The sequence below is a fragment of the Balaenoptera physalus genome (assembly GCF_965194825.1).
Source record: "Balaenoptera physalus genome assembly, chromosome: 8".
In the NCBI taxonomy this organism is placed as follows: domain Eukaryota; kingdom Metazoa; phylum Chordata; class Mammalia; order Artiodactyla; family Balaenopteridae; genus Balaenoptera; species Balaenoptera physalus.
The window spans coordinates 74,813,283-74,823,538 of record NC_138887.1 but is presented as its reverse complement, the minus strand read 5'-3'; the positions used below and the strand labels follow the sequence as shown (position 1 = coordinate 74,823,538).

Genomic DNA, 10,256 nt, shown 5'->3' with positions numbered 1-10,256 from the left:
GGCGCTTTATTCCCACCTTCCTCCAGGTTCCAGCGAGCCAGGCGGCTCCGGCTCAGGTCTCTGTGCAACTCGGCTCCCAGCGCCTTGATGAGGCGTGTTTAATCTTCCACCCAGATTATTTAACCTCCGCATCCTTGTTAACAAACAGCCATTATTAACGAGATGAGAGACCACATGGGGTGGGCTTCTACAGACAATGCGCGCTCCCTTGGCCTTTCTGCGAGCAAATTCATAATCCTCAGCGACTCAGACGCCCGAGCCCTCCTGCCAGGCCCGCGAGGGAGTCAGGAAACTGTAGAAACCGGGGGATCTGGACCCTTATCCACGACCCCACGCCTGGAGGGTCCGGGCTCTGCAAAACGGAGCTGTACCTCTCCCTTCCTTCCCGGCCTCCCTCCCTCGCTCGCTCTCCCAAGGGATTGCTACAGTGCGTTATAAATTTTACCTTTCCAGTGTGTAGGAGAGGCGAGAGGAGGCTGTGTCCCAGCTCCGGGCCGGCCTGTCCCCGAGGACACCAATTAAAGGCACTAATTGGACAGCAATACATCAAAGTCGCTCCCGGGAGTGGGTCCTCAGAACGCCAGGAATCCATTAGTTGGGCCTTTGTTTCAAAACACAGAAATACAGAGGAATAAAAAATAAAATAAAAAGCACCTCGACGCGACGGGGGTGGCGCGGGTGCTGTGCCGCGTGGACTCGGCTCTGTGCTCGCTGGGAGCCCCACGCTCTCCTCTCCTACTCCAGGCCCGGCACGTCAAACGATCTTTCCCGCTCGTCTGTTTTGAGCCCACCTCACATTTATCCCCACAGAGCGCCGCCTGGAAAGACTCGATAGCTCCTGGGTCCGCGAACAAACAGAGCCCGTGTAGACGCGGCACACGGTTACCACTAAACGCGCCCGGACCGATTCGGGGGAAAAACAAACCCACTTCCCCGCGCACACTTCTCAGGGTCTCTGCCTAACCCGGCCGAGGAAGGGGAAGCGGACACATCGGGGAGGCACATGTCACCTCTAAGTCGTGACGCCTCCTGGGCTGCACTGGGGATGCGAGGCGGACAGCTCGGGGGAACCGGTGTCCCCGGGAGGGGTTAGTTCAGCATGCGGGGAGCGGCACTTCGATGGCGGAAGGAAGGAATTGGCTCTTCTTTGCAGAGCTGGATGCCACTCGCAGGCCCGAGGGCACCCGGGGAAGTAGGCCGGGGAGGGGCCCAGGCCCCGCAGGACGTGAGGCGACCCCAGGCGAGCTTCCGGCCCTGGAACGGCGGGGCGAGCGACCCCGTGGAAATAGGGGCGCTTCGGCTGTCGGCTTAGCCCGAGGTCAAGGGTAAGAAGAGACCGAGCGTCCAGAGTCCCGAAGTCCAGCTACCCCGCCCCGTGCGCGCGGCGAGGCCTCCCGACCATTGCGGCCTAGGCCAGAGTATGTCGGACCCTGGTGGATCCCGGGCGTGGCCGAGGCCCCGGCGCAAAGGGCACGGCCTGGGGTCGGTGTCCGCGGGCGCGGTGCCTCCAGATGCGGGGCCCGGGCCACACCGGCCGCCGCCCGGGCCGGGGCGCGGGGGCCTTGCCGCGGCTTCCCGCCAGACCTGAAGCGGGCCTAGGCGAGGGCGGCCCCGGGTCGCCACGGCAGCCAGGGAGCCGGCTGGCGCGCCCGGAAGCCCCGGCCTCACCTGGGAGGAGGAGTGGCTAGAGGCCGAGCCCCCAGCGCCCCTCATCCTGCGGGGGCCACGCCAGATCGCTTCCCTCTAGAAGCCAGACTGCAATGACTGCTTTTGATCCCATTTGTTACTAACCCCGGCATTTGTTTTCCATTTTATAAACGCTTCCCTTTAAGTAACTGTCCCTGTTAACAGCGTATACCTTTCAGCAGTCCTCGCTGCGCTATAAATAATCTCGATGAAGATGCGAGGATATGACTTTCACAAGATTGGACAATTGATTCAATCTGTGACCCGCGATCGCGAATAATATTGGAAGGCTATTTAAACAGATGAAGGCCTAAATTGTCTTGCTTGTATCTGAATTAATTTCTCATTCATCATCATTATGAAGTGATTGGTCTATTCAAGCTCTTCAGCCTGCTGGAACGGCGTGGGATTTAAATGAGATTGTAACACAATTTAAATGCTCGCCGACTTTAACGAGGCCAATTGAGCAGCTGCAATAAATACAAATATTTTTCTAAACAGCCTTGTTTTAAATAATTACTTAATGCTTTCATGTTATTTTTAAGTGGCAATCTTTCTCTCTCTCCTGCTCAGAATATCACACACTTATTTGCTGAGAAGGCGATTTTGGAAACGACTTTGTGTTTCTGTTTGCTTTGTAGATGGTAGCATGCGTTTTGCCGTCGCTTTTTTTCCCCCCTTCAGAGTCAACATCTCGGGGTCCACAACCTGGCACAAATGGTGAGCTGGGCCTCGGTTTCGCCCTAATGGGGTCTGAGCCAGGGAAAAGCTGAGTGATGGGAGAAATTTGCCGTTTAGATCAAGTCACTTATCCAGACACGTTTTAGCTGGGACTTGCAAACGAATCCGTGCGACTGCACTTACAAATGACACCCCAAAGAGTGGCGTCGTTTCTGACTTGTCCTGATGACCATCATCAGCTTGAACAAATCAGAATTCCAGAGTATCTGAAAGGTGTCCCTTAGGAAGTTCAATCTGCCAGCAGTTTGGCTCCCGTGCAAGTCGACTGGAATGGGTGGAGGCTGGCTGAGGATTTCTTTGTTAGGGAACAGGCCCAGAAAGAGAACCTGGCCACAAGGATTGGTTGGGGGTAGAGTAATTAGAAGAAAATCCCAATTCTTTGGCCCAACCTCCTTTTCCTCCCCCCATTCACTGACACTACTCCCTCTCTCACTCCGGATGACGGTGCTTGGAGAGGATGCTAGGAAGGAAAAGCTCTTTCCACTACGAGAATGCCATTCGTCTGGCCACCCTCGACAACTGTCCGCCCGTGACACCCACGCTCTTCGGCCGACATATGGCGAAGGGTGTTTCCTCGATTGCGGAATAATGGAAGCAACCAAGCGGGAAAAGCCTGGAGAACAAAAGAATCTTTTAAACTTTTGCGAAAGTCCTAGGCTGGGGGTGGGGAGGCACGCGACTGCAGCGGGGACCTAAACTCCCGTTTGCCACTACCGTCTAGGGCCATATCCCCCCTGGGAGGCCTGGGGAGAGAGGGTGCATTTTGAATCACCTCTCCCTCTGCCTGGGATGAGGGCAGAGGGACTCGATGTCTGGAATGTGCCGGCGCGGGTTTCCCGGTTGGGAAAGCAGGGCCGATATAGTCACTAGAGAAATCATTCGTGGGACAGACAACATTGGGGGATGCAATCAAACTGCAGGCCAGGAAAAAAAATGGGGACAAGGGTGGAGGAACCAAGTGATTTGCTCTGTAACTGGGCAATTTAATGCCAGAGTTAAGGAGCTGCTGGCCGGAATCATTTCGTCTTCGGAGGCTCTGCCGAGCTCATCCTCCTTATCCTGTTGTTTAAAATGAGCATTATCCCAAACATATGCAATGCAATCAGTTTGGTCACACTTACAAGAACACGCTTTAATAAGGCAATCAATCACTCGCTAACAAGACGGCGACGGCTCGCGCTGAGCGCGCACTCGGGCTGCTGGGTGGCTGGTCTTCCCTTCCCGGACCGATGGACCGCGGCTGAGCGCTAGTCCGCGCTCCCAGGCCCCGCTGGGTCCCGAAAAGTTTGAGGAGCCCAGGGAAAGTGTGAGTCGGATGTGAGGTGTCAGACTTCGCGAGGGGTGACCATGGACTCTGGGCCCCAAAGAGGCTTAGGGCAGGGGAGGGGAAGCCAACGGAGCTGGGAGCTCATAGCTACATGAGTCACTAATAGCTGTGTGAGACCAGAGCCTCCGTTTTTCCACCTGCAAAATGGGACCGAGATGGGGGAAAACTAAGTAGAGATGCTCAGAAAATTGAAAAACAAAAACAATAATACGAAAACAACAATGTCAGTCCTATTGCTTGGTCTAGCCTTCTCCTTTTACAGATGAAGAGATGGAGGCTGTGGAGGAGCAGGGCCTTGTTCACGATCATCTCCCATCCAGCCCCACCCCCATCACCAAAATGGAAGTATCCGGCCAGATGCTGCTGCCGGCGCAGGCGGAAAAGCCTATTTTTAGGTGTGGGGGTCTGCGAGGGAGTGTGAGTAGTGCGTGCCTAGCACCAAACCGCAAACCCTGGCAAAAGGGAAATTTCATTATGAAATAATGAGTAATTCCTCCTGGCAAGATGTATTGTTATATCTTCCACTGCAATTTGGAGGAAGAGAGGCTCAATTACCCAGAAAATACAGTCAATTAAAGGCTGCTGATTGGACACGAGGCCGGATCATCGATCTTGTACTTTCCAATATTGCTGCAGACACCTCATTTTCCCTCCCTATTAACTGAAAATACGCCTGGCATTACGGCAACCCGCAGCCCATTTACCTGTCGCAAGCAATCTTGGCCCGATGCAAAGTAACAGAGAAATTTGCCGGGGTTTGGCACCTGGAGCTTCCCAACTGCAGAGGGAGCTGCGCAGGGCTGGGGGGTGGGGTGAGTGGCAGAGAGGATACTGGAAACCTCAGCACAAGGCTTTGCTTGGGAGGGCGGGTAGTGCTATGTTTGGGAGGGTTTGCTCTAAACCCCAAGGAGGGATGGAGGCAGATTAAAGAGTCCCCGCCTGCCCATGGATACACCAGCAGAGGACCCTTGAGTCCATGCAATCCTGAGCGCCCAGCCTGCTGAGGACACCCATCTCTTCAGAGACAGCCACAGTGGCTCTCCTATGGGGACAGAGGATGACAATGAGGTGGCCACTCAGCACTGTCTGTCCCTTTGCCCTGACCAGAATTCCATCCTTGGAGATGACTTCCAGTCTGAAGAAGATTCAAATCCTCCCATCCCAACTCAGGAGTCCTCCTCCCTCCTCTCCCCTCACCCTAAGATGCAGACCCAGCTTGACCAGCAAACCCAGCTCTCTGCAGTGCTCAAGCTCCACCCCCACTACCTCATTCGTCTCCACCTTGGATTGGGGTGGAGGTAGGATCCACAGAGACCAGAGTCCAGAGTCCTCTTTCCTCAAAGGGTTGGGGCAACTGGAGAAGGAACCATCAGGGTGAGCCCCTGATGGGATCAGCGCTCTGCTGGGCCAGTTGAGCCAAGTCTCCTAGCAGGCACAGAATTAAGCAAACTTACACCCCAGGACAGCTCAGCTCAGAACCCTCCTTCTCCACCTCTGTGCAATGTCCATTTGGAGCCTCCCAATGCCCAATAGAGGCTTGGGAGACTGTGTGTCCATCTTTTGACTCCTTGCCTACCCAAGCCTATGACAGCTGAACCAGTAATTTAAAAGGAGTTAACATACTGCCTGCTGCCAAAAAATTTAAAATGCTAAAGTGAGAATCATATCCAGCTTTATTGCAACATGGTCAACAAATTGTAACAGCGAATTCTTTGGGCGACAAAGGAAAACCAAATCAAATTCATTCCCTACAGGAAGAACCACTCCCTCCCAGTCAGGGTGAAACTTGCCTTGGGTGTGGGGGCGGGGTACAAGTTCTCCTCTCAAAAACTGGCTGCAAGAATGACTGTGGAAGTGAGAGTTTGGGAGTGGTTCCCAAACAAACCCTGGTGGAGGGGAGAGGCAAGGTCCCCAGAAGGGGCAGAAGGCTCCCGCTAGTAATTGGAAAGTCAAGCCCCATTGGCAGCTTGGGAGACAGAAGAATGTAAAATGCCAAATGCAAAGGGAAGGGCCAGAAAGCTCCTGGTGAAGGGAAGGCAAGGGCTGGAAATTGCTTCTAATTTGCCACCAGATACTGAGGGAGAGCGATGAGGTCCCTGCTCCCTAAGCTCTTCCCTGGGCGCCTTGTTAACAGCTCAGCTCTGGGCTCCACGGCCAGCCAGCCGCATGGTGATCATATTATACATTCAACATTCAAAAACCCTCCTCACACACATCACTTGCTAATCAGGGTGTGTGTTGGGCTCAGGGAGAAGAGGCTTGGTAGAAGCTGCCAGGGGAGCCTGGGGTATCTGCAGCCTCCCTGCCCTCTGTACACAAAAAGTAGGGGTGGAGATGAAGTTACAAGAGAGATATCAAGAAGCTAGGAGAGAGGAAAGAGATCAGGTGGTGGTAGATGCTAGAATCAGAAAATATTGTGTAGCTGAGGCTCCAGGAGGGTCAGAGAGCCCCCAGCTTCCTTGGGAGGGCCAGGATTCTCCGCCGTAGTAAGTCCTCTCCCTCTTTCTCCTAGATGGCTGGTGCTTTGCCATCCACGAGCCCCTTGCCATGCCTTGGAAAAGCTGGCAAAGATTAATCTCTACCTGCTTTGCATACACAGCATTTTGTTCCGAGAGACAGCAATTTCCCTTTGCATTGCGTGGGCTTGGCCTTGGCAGGGGGAGGGGTTCCGGGTGAGAAAGGGGTTGGGGGTGGGGGGCTGGGGAGCTTAGGGGCTGCATATCGGTTGCTGTTGCAGCTAAGTTTGTTTAGCTTTGGAGCCACGGCCTCAACCCGGGTCAGGGGGAGTGCGGCCGGTGAAGGACGGCAAAGAGGCGCCACCCCAGAGGAAGGTCTCTCAGCCACGGCCTCCCCACCCCCACTCTTGCTCCCCAAAAGCGCCAGCCACGGCCGCTTCCCGGGCGTCCCGATGCTCGAGGCCAAATCCCGCTGGTCCTCTGCGGCCCTCTTCTTTCCCCTCGGTACCCCGGGGGCGGGGAGGGGCGCTGTCTTGAGTCCCCGGGGGTTGCCCACGGGCGTCCTGGAGCCGGCTGCCGGCGGGCGGCCCCTTATCTCGTGAGGGGCACCTCCTCCCTCTGGTCCAGCGCCACAGAGGAGGCCTTGCTGAGCACGGAGGGCGCGAAGGTGAGGAAGGAGTCCGAGCGGGAGGTGGAGGCACAGGTGAAGTCCGAGGCAGCGGCGGCGGCGCGGGGCGCCAGCCCGTTGGCCGGGCCGCCGTGGCAGGCGAGGCAGGAACAGGGACCGCCGGCCGCGGTGCCCAGTCCGTGCGCCGGGCCTGGGTAGAGCGGCGGGTGGCGGAAGGCGCACAGCAGTTCGGGCCGCGGGTAGGGCTGCGAAAGCACGCGGAAGGTGTCGAGCGGGCGCAGCGGCCCGCTGAAGGGCGAGGCGGCGGCGGACGCGGCGGACGCAGCGCCCAAGCTCACGGGCGAGTAGTAGGGCAGGGGCAGGTGCGACGGGAAGGGGTAGGGCAGGCCGCCCGCGGCCGCCGCGTGGCTCATCATGTACGTGTAAAAGGCTGGGTCGGCCGGGTGCGGCCAAGTCATGGCCAGCCGCTGCCGCTTGTCCTTCATGCGCCGGTTCTGGAACCACACCTGGCGGGGAGGAGAGGAGCGGGTTCGGCGGCCGCGCGGGCCCGGTGCGCAGAGCCCAGAAGTCCCGCCCCACTGCGGGCGGCGGGGCCGGCAGCACAGGAAAGAGCGGAGGCGGAGCCCCTCTGGGCGGGGGCAGATGCAGATCCCACCACCACCCCCTGGAGCTGGAATCCCTCCCGGAGAGGCTCAGGGAGCCACTCCAGTTTCTGTCCCTCCTCCCCTCTGCCCACGCCGCCAGGACGCCGGAACCCGGTGTGGATAGGAGGGTAGTGGGGGCACCGAGGACTCCAACGGTCTGAGGCGGCGGGCAGAGATTCCCCAGAAACATGTCCCTTTCCTGCTGCTCTCCCATGGGGCACTTCCTTGTCACCTGCACAGGCACTTCATCCCCGCTGTTTATTTGGCTAGAAAAGGGACAGTCAAGTGCATGGCAGCCGTGCTCGCCCAGGGACCGTCAGGTGGGCAAATCTGCTGGCACCTGGCACCTGCACCAGGCCTAGACCCCCCCCGGCCTAGCTGCCATGTGGGCAGGGAGACTCCAGGCCCCAATTCCTAGCTTACGATTCAGGAAGTGGGAAGTTGGTATTTACTTCCTCCTGACTGGGTGCACCCCGTCTCCCTGGTCCCTGGAGCTCTTACCTTGATTGTGGTTTCCGGCAGGTTTAGAGCAGCCGCCAGCTCACATCTCCGAGGCCTGGATACATAGTTCTCCCTGTAGAATTCCTTCTCCAGCCGTGCAATCTGCTCCCGGGTGAAGGCAGTACGGTACCGTCGCATCTGGTCACTAGCACTGCAGGCCAAGGTGCCCTGGGAGCCACCGCTGCCATTGCTTTTGGGAGCCTCGCCGCTGCCATTGGGACTGCTGGCCAGTACCTCGGAGCCAGGCCCTGTGCAGGGAGCCCAGAGTATACGTACACACAGAACACAAAACAGACACACAGACACTGCTCATGTGGGGCTGTAGGCCAAGGGTGTGTATGGAGGGGGTGATGGAAAGGGACATTCCCCCTCTCAGTAGCCTCAGACTCTGCCTCTGCTGGGGTGGCAGGGACTTTGAGAACCCAGGAATGGAGGACAGAGGCTCACCATTCAGAGGAGCACATAGCAGCCATTAGGCCTGGCTGGGCTGCTGTTTGGGAGGCCTCTCTGTAAGGCCTGCTGGGTACAAAATCCCCAGCCGCCCTGGCTACCTGCCTTGGCGCACAGGGGAGATGCAGCCGCTCTGAACTTTCTGCCCACCATTGACAGGTGTGGTCAAGGATATGCATATCTGACAGGCAAGTGAGTTGAGATGCACCTTTGTGCTGGAGTGTTGCAGGAAGTTGGGCAGGGACCGAGTTTCCTTGCTTTGTGTGCCAGGCTGCGGTGCAGGTGTGGGAATGTGCATGTGTTGTGGGAATGGCACAGGAGTGTGTGTATGAGTATCCTATTACCTCACTATGTATGAATGGAGTACGGATTATTCTGAGAGTATGCTATGCTTAGTCTGGGTTGAGTGGATAAGATGGTAATGGGTGGATGTGGGTACTCGACAAGGTGTTGGCTGCCAAGGCCAGGGGGTGGTTTTTCTTCCATACCAGGCTCTTCTCACCCACCTGCACGGCTTTGTGGAGGAGTGTCTGCTGGTGCGCTCTTTCAACTAGCTTTCCACCCCTCTCAGGGAGACTCCCTTCCTGCTCATTCACCCCCCCCTCCCCGTTAGCCCCTGGTCAGGGAGGGGTTCTCCAGTTACAGCAGTGTGACAGCCCCCCATATGAGTGTAACCCAAGGAAGGGTGGGGCTCCTGCCCCCTGCAGCTCCTTTTCCTTTGGGTGGAGAAGTGGGACTAGGAAGGAAAGGGGAAGGGGGGAGGGCCAGAGCTCTGCCTTTTCAAATGCAACCGGAGACCAAAGGCAATTAGATCATTGGGACCATTTCCGACCTGGCGCCACCGAGCCCGGGAAGTGACAAGGTAATTTGGACCTCTGACCGACGTGCAAACTGGTCGAAGGGCCGCAGCACCCGGCCGCCCGAGTTGGCCGCGATTTTACGGTCCTTTATGGACTCCCGGCTTCCGCGCCTGGATGCGCCTTACACCCCGCCAGCCACAAACTGCCCGGATCCGCGTTTGATCTCGCCCACGCCGGGAGAAGGTGTCTTCCCTGCGCCGTTGAAGCAGTACCTCAAAGCTCTGGGGGGGTTGGGGTGCACTTTGAATCCCCCTCAAGCCCAGGGCTTGCGTCTCCCTCCTTCCCCCAAAGCACAGCTGTCACCCTCAGTCCCGCCAATGCCAGAGCACAGAAGGAGACCCCCCGCCAGGGCGCAGATAGCGGGGGAGAGTTGCTCAGGTGGGTCCCCCCAGCCACCCCGCCCTGGGAGAAAGGAGTGTCTTCCTCTCCTCCAGAGCTGAAGTGGAAGGTGGGCGCGTTGGGAGGCCGGGGGAGAGAAAGGGCGCGGTGGCTACCTTTGCTGTGCTGGTACTCGGCGTTCCCCGTGGCGCAGTCCGGGGTGCAGCTCACCTCGATTTCTTCATAGAAATCCGACTCGGTGTCCGAGCTGCTGGGTTGCCCCTGGCCTGGGAGGCTGTCGGCGGAGGCAGCCGGAGGTCCGGGGCCGAGCACTGCGGCCCCGGCGGCCCGCGACTCGGCGCCCGGCCGCGCAGCGCTGCCTGCTAGTCCGTCGACTGGCTCCTCTTCCAGGCCTCCCCCGCCGCGCTCCCGGGCGGCCGGAGGACCGGCCCGCGGGCTCAGGCAACCACGGGGCACCATCTTCTCGGGCGGCTCGGGCAGCGGGCTGCCCACGGCTTCGGACAAATTGGAGACCCTCTTGCCAACCAGAGTGCCAAGTTGACCCCCATCCAGAAACATAACCATGTCCTTTCGGCTCTCCATCCCGGGCTCTCAGAGGGGGGAGGGGGAAAGCCCCAAGTGAGC

The 10,256-nt window shown here is 58.0% G+C and overlaps 1 protein-coding gene across 1 annotated transcript; it reads right to left on the bottom strand.

Moving 5' to 3' along the window:
• Nucleotides 1-1,490: 1,490 nt before the first annotated feature.
• Nucleotides 1,491-10,214, bottom strand: EVX1 (even-skipped homeobox 1; the record flags this gene model as incomplete). The annotated part of the gene is made up of 3 exons (XM_082472208.1): nucleotides 1,491-7,344; nucleotides 7,984-8,231; nucleotides 9,788-10,214. 3 exons carry the CDS (start codon nucleotides 10,212-10,214, stop codon nucleotides 6,802-6,804), a joined length of 1,218 nt encoding a protein of 405 aa, XP_082328334.1. The 3' UTR covers nucleotides 1,491-6,801.
• Nucleotides 10,215-10,256: the final 42 nt, after the last annotated feature.